The sequence below is a fragment of the Aplidium turbinatum genome, chromosome 6 (assembly GCF_918807975.1).
Source record: "Aplidium turbinatum chromosome 6, kaAplTurb1.1, whole genome shotgun sequence".
In the NCBI taxonomy this organism is placed as follows: Eukaryota; Metazoa; Chordata; class Ascidiacea; order Aplousobranchia; family Polyclinidae; genus Aplidium; species Aplidium turbinatum.
Genome location: NC_137477.1, coordinates 5,665,222 through 5,689,759, shown reverse-complemented (window position 1 = coordinate 5,689,759; position 24,538 = coordinate 5,665,222). Strand labels below are relative to the sequence as shown.

Sequence of the window (24,538 nt, the reverse complement as noted above, 5' to 3'; positions counted from 1 at the left end):
TGGACAAATTTTCCGTCTTTTATCCAAGTAATCTGTTCTGAAGTGACAGTTTTTAGAGGCGTACCGTGTTACGTCGCATTTTCGACAGCCAGGTGGCTAATTTTACAGAAATACAATTTTGAATAGACGTTTCAAAGGAGCGTTTCTTTTTCGGTCATTACATGCAGACGAACGGATTCGGGAATCTTATGTTACAATTTTCCCACGAAGAGATTATGGTTTACCGCTGTGACCACATGCATATGCGACTTAACCCTATCTCAGTACGAGCTGTTTTCGTACTCGGAAAGTACGTCAAGGGCTATCTTAGCCCCGTACTAATTAATCGCTAATAACGGGAGCTATGAAAATCACAGAGCCAAAATATTTTACAAGATAGTAGCCATGCGTATTGTGAGCATAGAAATTAAATTTTTTTCAACAAATTTTAATGAAATAAAGTGTTTGAAATGAAAAAACGTCAGGAAGTCGGTTTTCATTCTAATTTCCAGAAAATAGCTTCAAAATTTACGTAAGTGCGCTGCGAGCGTTTTATAATTATTTTAGTGTGCCACAAGCTGAAAAGTTTGGGAACCACTGGAGCCTATGATAAGCCTGATGAAGACTAAATTTTCCTCATTTCGAATCTGACTTATTTTTAAAGTTGAATTAAATAGGCTACCGTAGCCTACGCAATACGCATGTCGCATGTAGCCTAGTGATGGGCCTAGTCAATGAAATATCTACTTTATTCTACGTTTTGCCAAATTGCTTTGCTTTCCTACAACATCTGAAAAGACAAGTTATTGGTGAGCATGCTGAAGTGTTGTGACAGCGCCGACTCCCAGGAAAGTTGAAAGAATAAATTAACACAACAACTTCTAAGTTAACAAACACACTAGGGCAGGGTTAGCCTATTCAACTAATATTAACAAAGGTCCAGTTTGACAAGTTGAATGTTTTTAACGGTCCGGTGAATAAGTTATTTCACACGCAACCACGAAAGTTAATCAGTGCCAGTACCGAACCATTTAAGTAAAATGCAACTTGATGTGGATTGTTGACAAAGTGGTGGGGGGTCTGGGAGACGAAGCCCCCCAGCTGCTAAGATAATCACAGAAAAGATTGCTTTCTCCCAATAGAAAACTGCTTAAAGAGGCGCTAAAACGTAGCAATAAGGTTATTCTTCCAGAAGCCGGTCCACCATCAATGCCCAGAAGGTCCGGATTCCGACCGCGGTCCGCTAGTTGAGTAGCCCTGCACTACGGTAATCGAGTTACGGTACCGACTTTCATTAGTTTGTATAGCCTATCTGTGCTATCCAAACTCAATCCACTAGCCAGTAGCGTAGCCAGAAATTTTGAAAGAGGAGAGTTTTGATGACCGGCGGGAGAAGCCCGACGGCGTGTTTGACAAAGGCGACACCTAGCGGTGGGGGATCTGGGGGTCCTCCCCCAGAAAATTTTGAAAAATTACTTTGAATTTGGTGCATTCTGAGAGCATTTTCAACAAAAATGTGGGTACAGTATAAATATTCCTGAAATGGGGCTGTCCGGTGGCATAGCGAAAGGATAAGATCATGTTTTCTTGGGCATTTTTTGGTAATAGAGCTAAGTTTCTATGTTTCTTGTTGCTAATTCCTGGCTGAGATATTTGAATGTTTGGTTCAGTTCAGTTGTTTTTATTTCTGACCATCATATCAAAATCAACACACGTCAACAAAGCAACATTTGCAAAACTCGCTCTTTTAATGCAGTTTCGTTTAATATTAGGCAAACTTTGTTTTAGAGACATAAAGACTGAAAGCATTATTCTCAATATCGTGACGTCACACGCGTGCCAAAGGGGGGTTTTAACCCCCAAACCCCCCCCCCTTTGGCTACGCCACTGCCACTAGCCTATACTCTGTTTCGTTTTTTTGATGTCTAGTTGGAACCCAAAGAGATTTTAAAAGGTTGATATAAAAAGTTGCAGCACTAGTAGTAGTTTCGTTATTGTCGCTGCTGAGTTCGGAGCATAAAATTTGACGATACGCTGTTGTAGGCTACGGCACCGAGAGTCGTTCCTAGTTTCTTGCAACTTAGCCCACTCTGAAACTTATCACAGGTAGGCTAGTTTATCAGTGCACCGGTAGCTTATGAGCCTACAGTTTTGAGATAAAAATTCAGTAGCATGGGAGTCAACTTGCCGCCCTAACAACTCTGTTGGTTATTTTCTCAACTTTAGGAACAAAGAAACGGCCAAACTAAGCGGCGCTGGTTCGACGCTCAGGGTGTGCGTTTGAGCAACGCGTTTTAAGGACAGTTTTCCATTTAGCTGCGCCTAGTGGGTGGAATAATTGGTGGAATAAAACACTTAAACAATCAGAAACTTCATTCTCTCAATCTCGGTGACCGGGCTCTGCGTCGTCAGTAATTCAAAACCTCGTAGGCTATGCAAAACTGCCAGGAATAAGCATGCAAACAAGCTTTCTCAATTCCAAAATAAAGATTCCCGCAGTTAATCAATCAGTTTAAAGGGGACCTGAAATGAAAAATGAAAATTTTTTTGTTAATTCTTTGGTGTTTGAGTATTATCTTTTTCGAAAATTTTTTTTGATAAACGTTTTTGTTTGGCAAATATAACGAAAAGAAAATCAGCCACCGGATGGCGCTATGTGCCGTATGACGTAGTTGGTTGTTCACTCAGTTGGTAGCTTCATACATTAACACTGGAAGCGTTGCACAAGTCGTAATCTTTAAAGATGTCTGAAATCAGAAAAGGATTTTTGTTTGAACCAAAAAGACAGCGCCTTGACAGAGATGACTGTGATTCGGATTCGAGCTCCGACAGTGCCAGCTCCGACAGCAGTCGGATGGAGAATTTGAAATGGTGTAGGTGTGGAAATTGTGCCATCATGCCAACAATGATGGAAAATGAATGTTGCCAGGAGATTGACGCCGTGGTAGCCAAAACGGACATAGCCCGCCAATGCATAAACCAGGTCGGCAGCTTTGAAAAGATGTGCCTGGATACAGAAATCTTAGAAGCAATTATGGCTGCACTAAAGGATGTGGTCGGCCAGGATCTCCGAGATTCAATCTCAAACAGGTCAGTTTAGATAGTTGTAAAATATTATCCAAACTTAGCAGTTTTAGAACCCAAATGGTGAACTTTGTTCTTAACTATGTGTTACACATAGCCTATCGTAATGTAAAAAATCAAGAGATCAGAGTTAGCCTACCACTGTACATGCACCCTTGCCTGGGTCTCAAATCCTAAGGTTTCCATTCTTACCCTATGTTCTAAAGTTCTAGCCTAGGGCTTTTCTACATTGTGATTTACTGATAATGTTGCAATGAAAAAAAAATGATGATTTTACACTTCTCGGTAAATCACATTTTCTTTTACAGGTTGTACAGATATGTTACTTATCGCAGCTTCAACTTCTGGATATATGGAAAATTGGGTTGAAAGAGACGTAAAGTAATTCCTGCCTGTGCAGTCCTTGCAATCCGCAACAGATTTCCTGAAGAAGATGGCCATTGGCCAGTACGAAGGATACAAAGAAGCCATTGATGACCACTTGCCTGATGATTTTTAATGAAAATGAAAGTTATCTTGCTGGTTATTGTATTATTAATAAAAATTCTTTTGTAAATACAGTTTCCACCTCTCCAGTGTTTTGCTTGGGACAGTATTTATATTCAAATTGTTAAAAGAAACTTCCAGCAACCTTTCGATATTCATCACAACTTTGCTATTCCACGGCTAACTTTGTTATTAATTGTGCTCAATTTAAGTCAATGGAGATTCTAAATAATTGTAGCCTATATCTCTTAAAAATTTGCATCCGGCCCTCAGAGAAAAAAGTTTGGTGACCCCTGTCTTAACCCTTCCTAACTTTAGATGTGGTGCCCTGTAGCTCTGCCCGTAGATCACGCTGGTAATCGCTGGCCAGAAAATGGTCGCTGCACACACGGCAGTGCTTGTTGACTGGTGGGTTTTTGAGTTTCATCGCAGAGATCCATTTCTTAAGCTTGTCTTGATTATTCAGAGGTGAACGATGAAAGTGTACCCCTTTCACGTTTCTTCCGTTACTACAACCGGGAGCCATACAAAAACCATCTCAACGGGTAAAACTCAAGTATAAAATTGTTCTTTGTATTAAGTAGCCCACTTGTTTATAGTTTATTTGTATACAAACTAGTGGTTCTGAATTCTGCCTGAACAACCAAGTACGTCATCAAAGATTTTGACCAATCAGAATCCTTTAAATCAATATCCCTTTTATTAGATTTTTGGGCTAATGACAAACCCCAAAAAAATTTTATTGTTACAAATCGCTTTTTCTCATAAAGCTCTATGAATACAAAAGCTATATATTTTCGTTGCAGTGCCCCTTTAACCTTTATTTCAGGAAACATCAAATACACAATATAAAAATATATTCAATGCATGCATCGTCGCTAAAGCTTTTCGAGACAACTGCTAAGCAGAATTAAAAATAAAAACTTTACTTACCCTACAACTAAATAAATTTTTGTCATCCTATTGAGTAATATGAATATCAGCAAATTTAATTGGAAAATATTTTCACAACATCAACACAGAACAACAGCTTAAGCTCATAATTCTGCAACATTAATACCAGTACAACACATTTTGAATTAGTCAACTATTTTCTTGGTCAAGCTTTTTGGCCGTGACAAATCACAACAGGAATCTTTGAGTGATGGACTACGTAATCACTGACAGAACCTAGAATAGTTCGACGAATGGCTCCCATGCCTCGCGTGCCAATCACGATCATGTCTGCTTCTATTTCTTCCGCTCTCTTGACGATACTGTGGCCTGGGTCGTTTCGAGTTAATTCGATAAGAATTTTGAAATTTTGAACCTTATAAAAATATAAATATTATTAAAAACTTAGGTAGCCTACATGTCGTTTAAACTTTTGATTTCGCACCAGTGTCGATCAACATAGCAATTTTTATGGTTTGTTTATTTTTTAGGCCAATTTTTATTTTTTTTATAATTTCTATAAATTTTAAATTTCTCAAAATGTTGCAACCGCGCCAAATCCTTGTATTGAGTTTATCTTTCTTTCTCGAGCACACTTTAACGTTTGCGTCACATTTCGCTTTTACCTTTTTCCAGACGACTGCTCTTGTATGTTGTGGCAAGTGGTATCGTTTTTTTTTGCTTTGATGATCGGAATTAAAAAAAGAGAGCAAATTAATAAAATTTTTTCAGAGCTTTTTCCGGCGAGATTAAACTTTTTGGTTTGCGGAAAGGTCCGGATTTAAAATAATGTGTGGCCGCTTTTCATTTAGGTGCCAAGTTTGCAACGTTTACTAAACATAATTTTTTGCTTGGCAACAGATCAAGTTTAACCAGTGTGAAATAAAGCATACAAATCTTTGCCTACATCTCTAGTAACTTAGATGCATATTTTAATTACAGTAATATTTTATCTGTAGTAGCATAATTTGTTCGCTCGCACGCAGCGCAAAATTTTAAGTCGTCCGCATGCAAAAAAAAACAGACAAAAATCCGTTGCTGTTTTGCTGTTAAATAGCCTACTCGCGTGCTGCGTCTGAATAAGGAGTGAACATCCACCTCTAAGAAGTCCGCTGCGGTTCTCCCTTTGTCTGAAGACGTCTTTAGGTTGGATAAGAGTGAAAGAGCTGCGTGGTCATTTCATGCGTGCACATTCGTCATAATGTAGTAAAAAAAGATATAGGCCTACCATATTTTCATCGCCTAAAAAAAGGACACATTTTGCAGCAAGTAGAAGTTAACGCTTGAAGAATCTTTTATGTGTTTTTAGATCATTACAGTCCTACGCAGCATGGCCTACGATCACAGGCCTACGATCACATGGCCTACGATCACAGGCCTACGCAGCAAAAGTTACAAAAAAAAGCAAGAAAACAGATTGACTGAACGTTTAACTTATTTTTTCTCATTTCTAGTGTAAGGCAACAAATGATTTAAAATTTTTAAGAGTCAGCAAAAAATAAAAAATAAAATAATTTTTAGACAGTTTCAGTCAGACAGCAATGATCGCAAAAATCTGCAAAATGTGACAAATCAGGCACGACCTCCAGGTCAAGTCTTAACTTTTTTCAACTAAGAACTGGTCAGCCTTAACGAAATTGTTAAATTATTTGCAAGAAATATGATTAAAACAGTAGGCTGCAGCACATAACCGTTAAGATGCTAAAAACGATGTGAACTAAAAAGCTGTCCCTTTCCTTGCAAAGCTGTAGGCCTATCCATGCCACGATTTCTTTTGCTGTAGGTTAGGTGTTATACACATTGTACTGTTAGACATTCGTTTCGATTTGTTTCAAGTAACAAACGAACCAAATTGAGTTGGCAATCAACAACGTCTACAAGCGTTGTATCAATATAAAACATATGAAAGTAAATGAATAATTTATTGTAAAAGTGTGAGCATGGCCTTTAAAATGTCGTTTAATATCTTACAGTGAACCAGGCAATGAACGTTCAACAACAGTTCCATAAAATGCGCCAATTTGTTGTAGAATTTATAAATCAGCATGTTACATTGGTACGGTAGCCTATACAAAATGTTTAGAAAACAAATAACCTACAAGCCGTCGTTGAAACGTCATCAAGCAATATAATCCCGTTGAAAATATAAGCATGAAAACCCAAACTGTCAAAAAAGAGGACATTTGAGCATTTTTTAGTGTCCTCGGAGGACAATTCATTTTTCTTGAAAAAAGAAGACAAATCCTCTTAAAAGAAGACGTATGGTAGCCCTAAAAACAGATATTTTTCAGTTGTGGCCCACGGATCAAGCTGGTTATGTATATTTGGCCTGCAGTGCTGAAAGTTTGTACACCCCTGCTTTAACCAATCGAGGTAAAACGGATCAAACAAAATTTTGCATAGCAAATTATAATGATAAAAATGTAAGCTGAGGCCCGATAAAAGTTGGAACAGCACTTTGCAGTAGCCTAGGGCAGACCTACTTGGTTTGGTTTTTGAATCTTTATCCTCGGACTGACAAAGCCTTGATTGGTTGTTTCTGGTAGTTTCGCATACTTGCACAGGCTCTTGACGCATGGCCGGTTGCCGAGATTGACAGAGTGAAGTTTCCGATTGTTAAAGTGTTGTTGTCGGGGAATTATTCCATTCACTAGGTGCCGCTGAAAGGAGAGCAGTCCTGAAATGCGTTGCTCAAGCGCACACTCCGAGAGCCGAACCAGCGCCGCATGATGTAAACATGAGCCAGGCGCATAACCACTGAGCTAACGGGGCGGTTTGAGGGCCTAAGGGCCCTACTTATAGCCTAAATTAGTTTATCTTCAAAACATGAGTCACAAAATCAAAGTTTTAAAAAGTACTGCAGCTTTGCAACTTACTCAACTAGGCGCTGTGAAAACCAACCTATGCTATTGTGCATACACACAGTCAGGGCCGTTGAGAAGATAATTTGGGGCCGGTCCGAATGAGATCCTTGGCCCCTAAATCAAGACACTTTTTAGAAAAACGCACTGTGCCCAAAGAATATGCCGTAGTTTCTTCAAACTACCAGCAGGCCCCTTAGAAAAGTTGGGGCCTATAAATTCATCTCAGGCCCGGTCCAAAAGTACCCCTAGGACCCCCTTGTCAACGCTACTGCCTACAGTAACAGGTTCTAGGGCTGTGAAGCTATCGCTTAGATCTGTAGCCTACATCTATAGCCTACTTGATCAATGATATCATTAGATTAATCATCACGCTTCAAGCACTTAAACCACCGCAGTGTAGGCTACGCACCTGATGCTTCTTAGCTTTGCTGTTGTATAGCTCTTCCACTTCTTGCCGTTTCCTCCTGTACTCTTGAGTTACTTTGTCTACCTCATACTGCGGGAAAGCACTCGTACCTAGAAATAGACAGGTAAATTATTTTGTGGTATTTTTATGTTAATTTATATGCAGAAGAAAATATAGGTTAACTTCCATGGCAAGCAGGTGTCAAATTGGTGTAGGCTCAATAAAGTGGTGTACCAAAACACGCCGTTAGCGGCTCGTTAAACTCAAACACTGAAGATTCTTAAAAGAGTGAGTTACCACAGAGTGGTGTATCAGTAACTAAAATTTTATCTCAGTTTTGAATCAGTAAGAATCATGTCCATGTTTTTGAGGCAAATTTTGCATTTTTTGACGAAATAAGAAAAAGGACCCACTGCATAGGCTATATCTCACCAAGAGAGTGCTTCATCCTTACTTCCTGTCAGGCACTACAAAACCAATAAGATTGTAGGCCTAACACTCCTTTTGTTGTCTTTGTGACCAAACAAATTTTTAAATCATCAAAACACAATATAGCCTGGTGGCGGGGTGTTAAGAAAGAGAAAAAATACTCTAACTTATAATAAAAATTTAAGAATCACGCTCTGTGTCAGTGTCTCTTAGCCTAACCAGCTATCGATGTCGTAGCAGTTGCAAAGTAGGTCTATACTAAAAGCTTGATGTCTGTGGTCAAGTTTAGTTTGATCAACACTAATCTTACATGCTTAGTATTGATTTTTTGCTGTAACTCTTAAATATTTAATTTTTTGGCTGAATTATCAGTCAATGACATTTTGCTAGCCACGTAGTGACGTATTGAAAGAAAAAATAAAATAGTCACAGAAAGCGTACCAGCTATCAAGAGAGTTGAAAAGTCAGGCTGTTCTGCTTGGTGGCACACGAAGACTTCATTGTCCACACGGTGAAGATTCTTAACGTACCCTGAAAATAAAACACAAAATAGCCTACTTTCCATGGAATAACAACTCACTTTGGTTGGTGGGTTTTGAATCTTTATCCTCGTACTGACAAAGCCTTGATTGGTTATTCCTGGTAGTTTCGCATAGGCTACTTGTAGATGTAGAGGCTTTTGACGCAGAGCCGGTTACCGAGATTAGCAGTGGAGTTTTCCAATTGTTGAAGCGTTGTTGCCGGGGAATTATTCCACCCATTAGATGCCGCTGAATGGAGAGCAGTCCTGAAATTCGTTGCTCAAGCGCACAGCCCTAGAGTCGAACTTGCGCCCCGTGATCTTGAGCCAGGCGCGTAACCGCTGAGCTAACGAGGCGGACATTTGAACATAATTTGCGTCAAGGCCTAAAGACAAAAAGGTAATGCAAAGAGCTCAAAATAATATAAGTACGAACTATCAATGCCGTCAACAGAATACTTTTTTCTTAATCGATAGACGTTCGATACTCATGCTAGGTGTTTCACAGACTACTAATATCGTAATTAAATTGTGTTTCTATTTGGTACGCTACAATGGGTTGAAGAAGATAATAGTGCACTCAGTTGCGCCTATAAATGGCTGCCCTGAAACTATGTGCCTTGAAAAACGCTGAAAGCAGCATCTACTATGCAAGACACACAGGGCTATACACTATAAACACACACATTCATATTATTTTGTAGTTTATCTGAAATTCCGATAAACTACTACAGTACGGTATTGCAATCTTTTGAACAAAACTTTGGAGAAGGTGGAAAAACATTTGGGCGGCAAAACAATAAATTTGAGAGGTAATTAAAAGATCGCCTTTTCAACAATTGCCTTGCAGTCGCTTTTGAGGCCGACTTAATGTAGCCCGTCATGTTGACATTTTTTGGGATGGCGCAGCGGATAAGGCGTTGGCTTTCAAATTATGCAAACCTGGTTCGACTCCCTGCTTCAGCTGGTTGTTGAAAACACCGCTCACCTCTACCTAGGGTGTAATAAATTGGGTGGGCATAGTTACTGCAGAAAAGGCGGCCTAGAGAAAGGAACTGGCCTACTCTCATTAGTGCCTAAGGTTTAGTAGGCCTACAATGAGAACCTTAAATATCTTCTTATACCCAACTCTTGAATCAAGTATGGGACCATCTATATCTTTTTTTTCTGGTCTATACTTACAGTCAAACGTTTGTTTAGCGACTTCGCTCAAGTCAACAGCAATAATAACTTTCATGATATATTACTGTGCAAGCCTAGACAAAACTTTGTAACAATTTTTTTCGATAGATTTCTGAAAAAACAAACTTTAATTAATCCCGGGTAGTTTATCTTTTGCAGTGCACTCAAAAATTTACATGTCAGTTTCATTGCTGTTTGTCAGCCTGTCAATACAATAACGCAATCAACAAAAACATTAAGTTAACATGATCAAGGGCATATCGGGTACAGAATTTAAGAAAAAACCACCAAATTTAATGTAATTTTTTGGTGCTTCTGTCATATCTTTTTGCCACACACGGTATGCCACAATATCCCCTTTATATAGATTTTGACCTCTTGCCTCTTTCAACAAACCTTGCGTTACTTTGATACAATACAAAATCGCCATGCTGTTTATTAAAAATTTATCCTATCCTGTTATTCGTTTCTATGTCTTGCAATTCTGTCTTAGCCCTGAGGCTACAGTTAGATTGTTAACCTTTGCCTACAAACGCATTGCGTAATAATTTCATAATAGCTATAATATTTTGTAACAAAAAAGAAGCAACTTTTTGAAAAATTTGCATGTGATATAAAAAGAAGTATCAGAAAGGTTTTGATCCCTTTCACTTTAGATAACCCTTGCAGACGGCCATTACGTCGACAGCTTATTTCGAAACACAATTTGTGGAATACTATTTAGTTTATTTTTTCTGTTTTAGTAAATTTGCTCTTTATTTGTTTCAAGTTACCATCAGGACTTCAACCCAAGGCTGAGAAGCCCTGGTCTGACGACATCTGATTGCTACGAGATGCTTACATACTCTGCGCTGGATCATCAACACCTTTAGGAGACCGACTCGGCAAGCCGCAAAATTGATGGAGGAATCTCACATTACAGCAAAACATTTGCATTGATTTTATAAAGGATAACATCAGATTAATGTAAAATGGCAAAATGATTGTTAAAATGTCCTTTCGACTGAAGAGTACTTTGAAATTAAGAGGAAATGCACACGAGCCAGACATTCTTTTGACTTCCTACGTTTTATAGCGACATTTGATCTTTGCATTTGTCAAGCTTTAAGACAACTGATAACAATACGCAGACGTCAAATTAACGCTAAAAAGGAGTAATTTGTCAGGTGAGTCTGTAACAGCAGCGCGAGGGACTACAAAAACATCCCGTACAGATGCCAACAATAACACAGAACTTCGCTTCATTTAGATTATTTTTTATAAAACGTTGCCTTTGCTGCGACATTTTTAAAACACATTTTTTGTCTTTGGAGGCTTTAAAAACATATTTGGCGGGCTTTAACAATGACGCGTAAAAATATTTCTCATCTGATTCTACCGAGCTAAAATTTATCTCTGACTACTGCGCTCAATTTTTCGCTGATTTTACTGTGCTAAATCTTCCCATGGCTTTAATGTGCTAAACAACGCCTATAGGTATCACAAAATATTACCCTCAGACATAACTAATAAATGATTTTTGTTCAGTCTGTTGTATTATTAAATGAGGTATTTAAAAGAATGAACATCCTTCGATAAACTATAGTCTATAGGCCCTATCTAAGACAAAGAAAATTGCAGCAGCATCATAATTTATTCATTTGAAGTTTGTTATACCAACTACTAAATGGGTTGCAAAAAACAGCATTAGGCTATATTGAAGGATTCATCTTTTATGGATTAGGTTTAAGTTTGTATAACAACAAGTCAGGGTGTCGGTAATCATTTTGACGTTTTTGAGGTCAAAGCCCTGATCTAGGCTGCATGCACTGAAACACCTTGCTGTAGTGTCGGTCAAGAGCCAATTTAAACGCCTTCGTAACATTAGCAATGTCATGGCTTAAATTGTCAAAATCAACACCTTTTCGATGATGTAGCTACCGTTTTTGAATTGCTATCATGTTTGTGATAAAAAAAATATACAACTCCGACTCTTCGGTTTATAACTGGCCGACACTGGACACGTCAAAGTCCCTCCAACTCCACAACCATGACGGGGCTGTAGCCTACAATCGGGCGAAAAATATACGAATCCAACTCCTCCATTACTGGCCGACTCCAACTCCGGACATGCGCCAAAACCCCTCCGCTTCCACAGCTCTGGTAGCAGTACTGCTTATTTCAACTTGCATTTTACAATGTGCAAAGCTTCAATTTCTTAGTTTTACAAACGATTTTGAAAATGAATTTTTGAAAAAACAGTTCTATTGTGTTATCGTTTTTACATGGGATCTGAATAGCCTACATTATGGTAATTTAAAGTTTTTTTTTTTGGAGAAAAAAAAGGGAAATGTAGCTCTATCTCCCTACCTACGCTTTTGTGCTTTCGGCGGCTTTACTGTATAACTAAACGATTCGAAAATTCATCAAAAATTCTTAAATTGCCTTTCTTGCTCACGTTCGTGAACGTGAGAGTGATAGCAAGTACCAAAAAGCATTGTCATAACTAAGTCCAATTGATTTCCTTTCTATAGCATCCATTTTATTTTTTTCAGTAATGGTCATCCTCATCAACTCAGTATACCTAGCTGAAAAGTTTTCGTTTTTTTTTAACACAAGTTTGTAGGCTACATAACGCATACTAGCTTTCTTTTGCATGTGTCTTTGAATACCTGTTCTTATGCACCGGGTATAGATTTTTTTACTTAAAAAAATCGATACTGTTATGAAACTGCAGATTTTACGCTTTTTGTCTGAGCCCAAGCGGCATTAAGTAGCTAAACACTTGCTGATGATAAATGTAGTTACGACAGACTTAGACCAAAGTTACATAGGACTAAACAACCCACAGTGAAGAGCCTATTGAGCTACGTAAGTTAACTCAAGAAAGAAACTCAATGTTTAGAAAATGCCTGAAAGTTTTGATTGAAACTCGGAAGTTCTGTTTGTTCATTAAATTTTCTTCAAAAATATCAAGGTGATGTAAAAATTGAAATATTTTGTTATTATTGCAATGCAACAATAAAGTTAATTTAGATAGTTTTGAAAGCTCGAAGTAAAAAGCAAGGATGGTAATGGAAATGGCAGCTACAGAAAATACATTTTTTTTATAATATTGATTTTTGACGAATGGGCTAAATTTATAAAAACACAGCCTACCTACTTTCCTAGTAATTTAATACTAAATTTCGATATTTTGTTTAGCATTGATTTTTTTATAAAAAGATCTAATCACTTTTAACTCCTGCAAAAGACATGTGACTACAATATACTGGATTACTCGGTTCACAACAAAGACAATGTAAAAATAGCACTGCGATTTATTCCTACTCAGTAATGTAACGAATTTCGAACTTGAAGATAATAACGTTTTGTGTTCCATTGAAAGTAGTGGCCTACTTTGCAAAGGACGTTTTTGATACAGCGTTATCAAGGCAGCAAATCAATTGTTGTCAACATTCTGCTGTTGCAACGTCTGCGGACGATGAATTAATGTAAAAAACAACTGATTTGCTTATAAAATACAGAATATTCAGTTATGCAAAATCGTTTTCACAAGTTCACCCAGACAGTGAATCAGTTGGCTACTTATTACATTGGTTCAACGTTTGCAGACGTTAAATCAATGAAAAATAGAACTTAATATTCCGATTGGGCATAATCATATAAAGAAGAAGCTGACACTTAATGAGTGTTGAAAATTCCAGTTTCTTTGAAACGAGATAAATAACAATTCATGGTAGAATTTTATTCTAAGTATTTTGATTAACAGCGATTAAGATCTTCGACTGCTGATGATGGCGAATCGTTCATCTTCATGAAGTCAAGTCATTCATCAAGATATTCAAAAGCAAACTTCCATGATTGACAACAATGAGACATCAGAATGTTGCATTGTCATGATGCGGTCAAACGTTGAATCAACATAACTGAGTGGAAAAAAGCAACATCACATAAACTACTGTATAATTAACTGTTGTTTATGATGTTCGAGACGGACAAAATCAGTTGCTTTTATATTGTTTGACGTTCGTTCGATGCAAAGTTACTGACATCACCAGCTAGGAAGACCATCAAATGTTTTCAATTAAAAGACGTCAAAAATTCTCCTCATCAAGAATGCACTTAAAAAACAATTTTCTTTTGAGACTAAATTGTCCTACACTTAAAAGCAAGAACTGCCAAATTATGCAGAATATATAAGTTACAATAAGAATGCTTCACATCAATAGACTTTTCCAACATCGTTGACTTTTTAATGTGAAAAGTCGATTTCAAGCAACATGCAGAGGGCAACTACTATTGTGCAGAGACCCCATTTCATTAGGAATTAGTGAAATTTGTTCAAAACCAATAAACAGGAAGCAAATGAATCAGTACACCCCTTGCATTATTTCCGCTTCTACTTCCCAGACAACAAAATCCGTCATTTCTACGTTAAATCAATGTTAGACGTGGTAAGACTGAACGCAGACGTTGTATCAATGTAAACATGACAGATTTTACTGTCTAGGTTGTCGCATATTTCGATTCGCTCTCCAGACAGCAAATCAACCGTTTTTTACATTGATTTAACGGCCTCGTTGAATCAATGTAAAAAACGGTTGATTTGCTGTCTGGGTCTATTGCAAAACTTAATTGCCATAATTACGAAAAGTTATTAACAATGCAGATCTACTGTACTTCTCTTTTGCTATCACTTGAAAAACTCAATTTTAAACCTCAGATGATATCAATTTGGATGAAGATCAGTTTAGTTTTCCCATTTTGCACTTTACATTTTATGGTCAGACTGACCAAGGTTATTTTTCTTTTACAAAAAATCCTATTTGTACCATAAACAGTAAACACACAAAGCCGAATAACATAACCAGATTTTAACATATTTACTTTTATTTTTAACACTCACAGAAAAAGTAGCCTACGTTAAAACAAATTGTATCGAACGTTTGCGACATCTCATAGCGTCCTGGTCAAGAATAACAATAATTAATTTGCATCTCATAAATAAAATACAGCAGATAAAGATTAAATTTACGAAAAAGAAAACTGCTGTATTTGATATAATTGTTATTCGTAATGAGGACACCGAGGTGTCGAAAACGTTCGATATACAATTTGTTGAAATCTATCTTTTCGGTGATTGAAGAAAAACTTTCTAGCCAAGCTCTTAACCTATTTGTGGCAAATCATGACAGGAATCTTGGAGTGATGGAGCACGCAATCGCTCACAGACCCAAGTATTTTCCGTTTCAACGCTCCGCGGCCGCATGTACCGACCACAATCATATCCACACCCAAATTTTGGGCTCTCTCCACTAGACCATGGCCTGGTTTGTGGTTTGTAGCTTCCACAAACACCTTGTATTTCAGCTGAAAAATATAATCAATGTATTTTTCATATTCTACATCAGTGGTGGATCCAGGGAGGGGACGATAGCCCCTCCCCCCTTAAAACACAGAGTAATTGTATTCACGGTGTTTTTGCAAGATCGAGTTTATGTAGACCTACACATCATTGTGTTTTATTGAAATTGCTCCCCCCTTCTAAAACTACTTGCTGGATCCTTCCACTGTGCTACATTAATAGCATACATCAACAGTCCTCATACGTATTTCAAGGGTGGTTGACTACTCAGCAAATAAAAGGGTGTAACTGTAACCTGTTGGACAAGGGTAGCATATGCAGCAAATTAGTTCCATATTATATTGCACTGCAACTGTGCAACGTCTACACATGTTGAATCAATATAAAAAGGACTGATTCAATTTCTGAAATCAATGTTAATGCAAATGTCGCCAATTCGATTACTTGCACAACACAATTTGGTTTTCAGATGAGTTCCTCGCTTGCACTATGCAAGTGATTTATGACTTACAGTTTTCCGGCTGAACAGAACTTGCTGTAAAATGGAAGCCCTGTTATACACATCGTGACAATGTGAGGGAATGAAATTTAGATGTCAGCGTGTTTTACAACAGGCTGGTGTACAACTGTGCACACTTCAGTCTAATTTTCCTTAACATTTTATTTTCATTGCTTTAACAATTCGGGACGTTGAATAGACTCACACGAGATGCGTTTGCTGGGTTCACGATAATGGACAGCTAAGCAAAAGGCAAAGGTCGGTTGACATGCTACCAGGGAATGCTTTCTAAGATAAATATCTCCCCATTAAGTTGTCTACAGACATTAAGTATGTCGAACATGCTGTTACCGCTCGTTCAAGATGCTGCTGTTGTATTACTATTTTCCCAATGACGCAAACGGGTTACAGTTGTGATAATTAGCCTTCATTGGCCCAGTTAGCTAAATCTGGTCTTTTAAAATTAATTACGATACAAAAGTGGTAGAATTTTGTAACTGAACTAGCTTTGATCAGTGATAAATATTTCACACTTCTCAATAAAAATAAAGTTACAAGTAGCTCGTAAAGGCTTACGTCTTTTATGTCGGAACATTTTTCAATGAATTTTTTCTTCAGTTCATTGCACTTCTGCTTGTGATCCGAGATAGCGTATTTTACCTCTGCCTCTGGGAAGAATCCTCCTCCTGTTCAATATAAGTGTAAGCAAACAGGTTGTGTGGTAATCCACAAGGCCGCCAGCAAACCACTCCGCAAATCGTTTGGAGTTGAAGGAGGGTGAGCAATTTAGTGTAAACTGTAAGTCCACAGCCACTAGCGTTGATAGGGGGACCCAGGGGGTACTTTTGGACCAGGGCTTGAGATTAATTTTAGGGGTCCGAAAGTTTTCCGGGGCCCAAAACATGAAGAAACCACAGCGTATTCTTTGGATTTAGTGCGATTTTCTTATAAATGTCTTGATTTGTGGCCAAAGAATCTCATTGCTACCGAGCCCAAAATATTCTCTCAACGGCCCTTTCCACAGCCATCCAAGTCCATATTTTTGTATTTATCACCACAGAAACCGCACTACTGACAACGTAACTCAGTTAATCAGCATTACCTCAAAAAATATTCCATGGGGGAGACGAAAGTTCAAAAATCGTTCTGGATCATGTCATAGAAAAACAAATGTCACCAGTTCTTACTTGGTGATATGATATTAGCCTATGAACAAGTTAGAGTGATTAATTATTATTGCTGTAATAGACTGCATAGTAGCCTACATTAAGGGGTCCTCCAACACAAAAAGGCTGAGAACCGCTGCTCTTAGCTTAAGCATAGTCTACAAATCAGGCAGTGGAGCATTTAAACGTTTCTGTGTACGGTATCGGTAACTAAAACTCAAAGACTCAGTTGATACTGCACGGTCATTTTGACTCAAAACATGGAGAGTTTGACACCCTAGTGACAACGTTTTTGCTTCTCCGAGTGACGGTTAGTTGTCACCTTACAGTTATGCCTTTATCTACCGGTAACTTCTGGGGAGTAAACTTTCACGGTTGACTTATTTTGGTGCTCGATTTTCTTTTGTACAAACTAAAAAATTTATCAAACAAGATACCTATATTGTCTGCAATCTATACTATATTGCTTCGATAGCTCAGTCGGGCAAGCACCTCACATTGTAAACGAATAAACGGCAAGATCAAGCTACGTATCATGGAATCTAGGGGTAGGCCTACAGTGACGGATTCAGAGGAGCGATCGCGCCCTCTAAAACACAGAAAAGTAACTTTAATTACAGAATATTTACAAGGTCGGATTGGCGTAGACTTACACAACATTATTTTGTTGAAATTGCACCCCCCCCCCCCAAAGGCTACTTGCTGAATCTGCCCCTGTCGGGATAGGCCTACGCATTTTCAAGGACAGCTATGGGTAAACAAACAACCTACCACCCAAATTGTAGCTAGATGTTGGAAGCTTCGGTTGTTCAACTTCGTGCACAACATAGATCTCGTTGTCACTTTTGTGGCAATTAGAAAAATAAACTGAAATACAAGATTTGTATTTAAAGCTACTCGATTATTTTTTTAAATGTCAACAAGTTTTCAGCAAACTCAAATCAATATTTGCTGGCCAATGGAATCATATGCGCATCGAAGGCAAAATATACGAAGTTGTAAAGCTGGTTGGTCAGTCCAACCAATCAAAAACGACGTATTATACGCTTTGCTATAAGCCTATGACCTTAAAAGACAAGAAAACTGCATATTTTTTCCTAATTTTTTTTATATTCACCTAGAATTTGTGCAATTTTTTTGCAATTATTATGAAAACTTGGCTACTACACTAGTTAGGGAGTTATAAGTTCCACCCAAATTTTTATAAATGTGATGTTTCTTTCAAATCTGTATAAACAATTAAGCCTTAGGTTTGATAACATTATAGCCTTTTCTCATTTAATCTCTTTGCTTGTTAATCAAAATGTAACTGCAAGTTTTGCATTACATTTGCTATAGTAGGGTATAGTTATTACCAGTGACGTAAGCAGGGTTTTGTAAAAGTGGGGAGGCATTCAATCAAGTTTAACATTTTTTGACAAAAAGTAGCACTTTAATATTTTATAGCTTGTTAAATCATTAAAAAAAATTTGGAAGGGAAAGGTTGCGGCCCAAGCAGGCCGGATTTAGTTGATGGGGGGCCCGGGGCACTTTTAGATCGGGGCCCCCCGTGCAAAAAAACACCTCTACGTCTACAGTAGCATTAATCCAGCACTGCACAGCATTTTGCAGAAACTTTAAAGGCTGAAAGAAAAAAAATAGCACAAAATCACATTTTTTCCACGTAGGGGGGCCCTTAAAAATTCGGGGGGCCCGGGGCATCTGCACCCTCTTCCCTCTCTAAATCCGGGCCTGGGCCCAAGGCCATCCTTTGTGTAGCCTACGTACTGCCGATTATACTTGTTGTAAAGCGCAAACAATCATGGAAACGAATTTCTAATTTTAAATTTGATTATATCCGCTAGACTGGATTCTGGAGGTACTTATGCTTACAAACCCTATATAGTGCTATTACATCGGGTAAAAACATAACGGCTGTCAAAAGCTGGTAAGAACAACCATTTCTGGCCCAAATAATTACGAAACCAAGACAGAGTTCTGCATTGAAAAGTAAATCATTCTGATCCTGATAAAAATTCAAACTTTTCAGTACCGTACCGTATGCAAAAGTTTGATCTAGTCCGGTTTAGTTTTAAGTTTGACAGTATAAGCGATACCGAGGATATAAAAAACTATGGTACTTACAGTTGAACGCTGCTTCGGCACATTCACTGGTATCGACAGCAATTAACACTTTCATCTTGGTAGCCTTGAATTGTACGAACACCAGCTATCAAACAACCGGTTGCTGTCGTGTGAAAGCAAAATTCTGCAAACAGTCTGGACACGCTTGAAAGGTAATGCTGCAAACCGTTAAGAATACAAACAGCAAACAAATAAATCGGTTGCCTGCTGGCGTTTGTTGCCGGTCGCGTATTTCCAAAAAGCTTTGGTCTTTGACTTTTTCTTAAAATACGGAATGTTTTGACAACGATTGCAATCGATTTTGATGCATTTTGCAACAAAAAGTGTTCATAATCTCGCACTTCACAAGCCAAACAAGTTACTGCATCAATTTAAAATGGCAGTTTCAGTGGGTAAACAAAAAGCTTTTGGTTATTTTCCAACTTGGCGTTTGAATTCTTATGGATGCTGCTTTTTCGTCAATGATTCATTTGACCGCCTGGCGCCTTTACACCTTGCCTAGCATTTATATCGAAAAGTGTTTTTTGAAATCGTTTCAAATGAGCGTAATTGTAATATATTCTGTTCCTGTTGACGATGGTCACGAGCTATTTCGAAATAGGGAAATACGTCGGCCTTTCTCCCTAAAACACAGAAAAATAATTTTATTCAAGGTGTATTTGCAAGATAGCCGTAGGAGATGAGTGGACCGTAGGAGATAATGCAAACCAAACCAATACTTTTACAACTTATCCCTTATTGCCACTATTATGCCAGTTGTATAAAGAATTAAAGCATTACATCCCATCTAACCAATTAACTATCAATGTTGAATGGGATGGTGCAAGGCAAACGAACAAAAGGACGACAAAAAATGAAATATTTTGACAAAATATCAACTAAATTACGAGAAACAAAAACAAAAGAATAAATAAAAACAAAAGACAGAACAGAATGGAGGCAGTTCATATGATAGATCACAGCTGATCAAACATGATCAATCTGTTGAAGAAGAAGATAAAGAGTTAAAGCATTATGTGGTTCTTACGGAAATGCATTTCCAAATGAACCTTTCATGGCTCTCTTACCTAAAAAGGTTCCAGACCCTGTATTAGCCTATAGGCCTACACCACCTCAGAGATTGTGAGTAGCCTAATGTTGCATTTTGAAAGTATAGACTATTCGTAAAGACAAAATTTGGAAAAATTTTGTTTGCTTTCCCAAAATGTTTTAGCCTGCTCTTTTACGGCTTTGATTTGCTAGGTCGAATTAATGGACAGCAACACATCATTGCATTTTGATAAAATCGCCCCCCCCCCCCCCCTAAATTTACTTAGGCTACTTTATCCGCCCCTAGATAAAAACAAGTGGTACAATTGTCTGACAATCAAAACAAGCTACGGACCACCATTTCTATTAGCAGAGACGTATAGACAACACAATATTTCGGCAGGAGCAAGTGAGTACAAACGCAGAGGAGAGTCTGGGGAGATTTATCAGAAAATTGCGAAAAAATACCTTGAAATTGACCCCGCATGCCTCCAATTTTGTTTTTGTATTAGAAGGCCTTTTAAGTAGGCTATTATTCTTACTAAATTAAAGAGAAAGAGTTAATTTGATGCACTCCATTGTAGCCACATGCTTCTAAATGCGTGCACCACTCAGCGCTAGCTCAAGCGGCGCTGGCTCGACTTTAGGAGTGCGCCGTTTAGCAACGCATTTCAATGACAGCTCTCGATTTAGCGGCACCTAGTGGATGGAATAATACACAGACATCGACAGTCAGAAACTTTACTCTGCCAATCTCTGTAACCGGGCCTGCGTCAGTGGCTCAAGCAGTCCGCAAAACTATCAAGAATAAGCCACCAGAGGATTTTTCAGTCCGAGGATAAAAATTCAAACAACCCACCGACCAAGCATATTTTTCTCGAGCATTTTGCTTATGAAGTTCACTTGACAACGATCATTGTAACGTGGGCTAATTGATTGTTTGTTTGTTTTTCATATCTTTATCCTGCATTGTGGGAAAGCGGACTTGAGCCCTATGCATCGGTGTACGCCTTCCGACGTACACCTGACCCACGCTGCAGCCGACGGCAATGACTGTTTCCGGTTGTCTACTCTACTTATGACTTAAAGTGCAACTGCACGATCAAATTAACATTGGCTAGAATCCATTGCCAAGACGTCTGGTACGGGATGAAAAACTTACTTCCTTACAATTGAGGCCCACAGCCAAGAAACCGACCTTTTTCCCACGCTCTCTAGCGCTTCTCTCTCACGCTACCTAGCTAAAGTCGTCTACGCCACCTAGCGATATGACGTCACTTGTAGTCAGTGATGGGCATTATCGGCGATAATTTATCGGCGATAATTATCAGCGATAAATTTTTATCGCTTATCGTTATCGCTTAATTATTTTTTCAGTTATCGTTTATCGTTATCGCCAAAGGCAATATTTGATTATCGCCGATAATTAATCGCCGATAAATTTTAAGTGGAAAAGTGGAAAGAACATGAAAAGTAATATTTTTACTAGCCACCTAGTTAATGAAACTAAAATTAAAACCATTTCTTCTTCAGTGCCTGAAGTGTGTGTGCAAAGGTCGTTGTCATGGGAGGGGCACGCCCCCTGCAACGACGGCCCTGACAACACAACAATTTTTAGAGTTGCAAATTGCAATGCAATGAAATGCATGCAACAAGTCTCTTGTTGTTTTGCTGCAATCGGCAATCGCGAGTAAATTTTACAATTAAAATGTAAGCGCACAGGCGGTACAGATTCCTTTGAAGCGAAGCGACAGAAATTGGCAAGTGGTTTATGAAAGTGTCGCAATACGAGGCCGCATTTACATCGGAAACATGGTCTTTCGCGCCACCATCACTGAAACAAGTCATTGTAGAATATGATATTGCTTGAAGCATTTGACATGCAGACCGACATCACACTTTTTGCATCTTGTAGTAGTTTTTGCATGACAATAGGCGCATCGAGTTGCATGGTAAAATTATGCTAAATACAGTATAACCTTTCTCATTTACCTATGCTGCATAGCCGAGTGGTGAGAGCGCTGGAACGGCAATCCAAAGGGCAGGACACTGTCTTTCGCATGACACTTAAAGGCATGCCTGAAAGTGGACATGAAGACTGGCTTCCTTGCCTTCTCGTCCACTTAATCTAAATCTTCAACCACCGGGCGTAAGCCTGGATACGACGACGATTTACCTATTTTTATTCCCACTAATAATACAGTGCCTATATTGTAATTCTTATCTCAACGACATAGCCAACGCTCAATCAAATATTTTTATTTCCACTAATAATACAGTGTCTTCTGTGTCTATACCTGTATTGTAATTCATATCTCAACAACTCAGCGTTCTGTTATTGCTTTAATGATGGTGATCACAAAGAAAACAGAAAATTTATCTGAAATTATCAGTAAATTACGATAATTATGTTATTGTTTTTGAACAAACACGAATAATTTGACAAGCTTGATGGATTTCACAGTATGCACATTTTTACTACCAATAACGCTTAAGATTACTGATCAGTTTTCAAGCATTTTGCGTTTTTGAAACTTTTTCAATTATTGCTGACTTTGCTGTAAACAGCCCGTAGAAAGCAAAATACAAAGTTTGGAGTTTTTTATGGTATTTTCATTTGATTTAATTATTTTTCCTACTGCACGTAAGCGGCAGTGTAACTCAATTGATAAAAGCATCCAACTGGTATCTGAAGGTATAATTATAAGCACGGCGGTTACCTCAGTGGTTTGATTCTGGATCAAGAAGTTGAAGATTCGATACCTATTGCCGCTGTTGCGATTTTATTTATGCATAACTTACAAAAAGTTTTGTCCCTTTACAGTAGCCTATATTATATTCAATTTTTCGTCATGTTGATGAAAACAGTTCGTGCTGCATGGGATGGGGCAGCGCTAATAAAGAAAAAAAAATTATCGTTATCGGACATTATCGGCGATAATTTATCGTTTATCGTTATCGCTTAACTTTTTTTTGATTTATCGTTTATCGTTATCGCTTTAGGCATTTTTCGTTTATCGATTATCGTTATCGCTTAACTGAAAAATGAGTTATCGCGCCCAACACTGCTTGTAGTCGAACTTTGTGGAGACCAAACTAGACGCGATAGGTAAATGCGCTAATTTATAAGGTATCTATAATGAAGACGCATCTTTCAGCCAGCATATTATACAAATTTAGTTGTTGATGCCTGTGTGCCAGGAGTGGTTTGCGATACCCATCGCCGAAGGCTAGTTTCGTAGATTTGAACCGGCAAACTTGGTTACAGTAGCCTATATCGAAAAGATTTTGTATTGTACAATAACGCTTCAACAATCAGTTCAGTTTGTTTTTATTTCTGACCATCACAACAAAAAAACGATATATGGCAAACATAGCAGAGGTCTAGAAAAAGGTAGAAGCGACAAAACGCGGATGTTATAACGTGCATGATAGCCTACCAAAGCAGGACAATCAGTTTAAAATATGGCACGGTCGCAACATCATTGTGGCTGTTTTCTGAATCCAGCATAATCCCCATCGTCGCTAGGGTATTTTCTACGAATAAAAGAGACAATGCAGGATGGCAGCACCACTCTGTTCGACTTGCCCAAAACTTCTCCATCCAACAGCCTCTCCAGCACGTGCCTATAAGCGACCAGCCTGAGAGGCATAACAGCTTCGTTAAGTACGAATGGAACAATTACGCAACTAGCTTTTGAAAGGCTGTTGAACAGTAAACAACATTACTCACTCATTTGACAACTTTCCATTGCGTAGTCTGGGCTTGTCATCTTTTTCCCAATTTTCAAAATCATGCTCAAGAAAGTGATTTGAGCAGATAACACTGCTAGGGAAGGGTCCATTCCACATACGGACTTGATGAGCAAACCTGCACCACTTAATTTGCAAATGTTGATCGTTTGGGAAGGCAAAAAATGTCACCTTGCAACAGGAACAGATTTTGTGTGACAGATAGAGAAAATTTTCACCATTTTAAATGTTTAGTTCAGAACTACAATAATCTAAGAAACGAAATTGCTAGAAAAATGTTTTCTTTTAAAAGTTCATTTTTCCAAGAGATACATTTGAACGAAAGACTTGAAACTTACAAGAATGTTACATGACATTGGTTAAGACGTATGCTTTCCTTATGGGCCTATGACAGCTTTGGTCAGTCTCTTAAACCAACAATCTCAATGAACAAGACAACAGACCTGGCTTATTTTTTCAAACTAGAGGTTGCAAAGAGCCTATACTACTTGCTTTCACATAAAAAGCACGTGCCACGAGATCGAAGCAACGAAAAAAAACCTCTTCCCTCTAAGACTAAGCCAACCAAAGCAGTGTTGCCAGAAATTTTTTTAAAAAAAGAGCCCAAAAATGCGCCAAAGCAATCTAAAAGTAGCCCAATTTGACGTCGCGACGTCGACAGCCGAAGGCGTGAGTTTTCTAGGGGCGTCTGCGGGCATGCCCCCCAAGGAGCATGGGAAAAGAAACATCTTTGTTCA

At 38.3% G+C, this 24,538-nt stretch overlaps 3 protein-coding genes across 3 annotated transcripts; 1 reads left to right on the top strand and 2 right to left on the bottom strand.

The window, feature by feature from the left end:
• Nucleotides 1–2,722: 2,722 nt before the first annotated feature.
• LOC145771834 (uncharacterized) lies at nt 2,723–3,432 on the top strand. The gene is made up of 2 exons (XM_082583566.1): nt 2,723–3,069; nt 3,372–3,432. Exons 1-2 carry the CDS (start codon nt 2,723–2,725, stop codon nt 3,430–3,432), a joined length of 408 nt encoding a protein of 135 aa, XP_082439692.1.
• A 124-nt stretch (nt 3,433–3,556) lies between these two features.
• LOC145772631 (universal stress protein YxiE-like) lies at nt 3,557–9,997 on the bottom strand. Its single transcript, XM_082584497.1, has 4 exons — nt 9,884–9,997; nt 8,623–8,712; nt 7,756–7,862; nt 3,557–4,858 (listed from the first exon to the last, which is right to left on the bottom strand). Exons 1-4 carry the CDS (start codon nt 9,936–9,938, stop codon nt 4,649–4,651), a joined length of 462 nt encoding a protein of 153 aa, XP_082440623.1. The 5' UTR covers nt 9,939–9,997; the 3' UTR covers nt 3,557–4,648.
• Nucleotides 9,998–13,159: 3,162 nt separating this feature from the next.
• Nucleotides 13,160–19,259, bottom strand: LOC145772632 (universal stress protein YxiE-like). The gene is made up of 4 exons (XM_082584498.1): nt 19,020–19,259; nt 17,667–17,762; nt 16,306–16,415; nt 13,160–15,235 (listed from the first exon to the last, which is right to left on the bottom strand). Exons 1-4 carry the CDS (start codon nt 19,072–19,074, stop codon nt 15,038–15,040), a joined length of 459 nt encoding a protein of 152 aa, XP_082440624.1. The 5' UTR covers nt 19,075–19,259; the 3' UTR covers nt 13,160–15,037.
• Between the last annotated feature and the right edge of the window lie 5,279 nt (nt 19,260–24,538).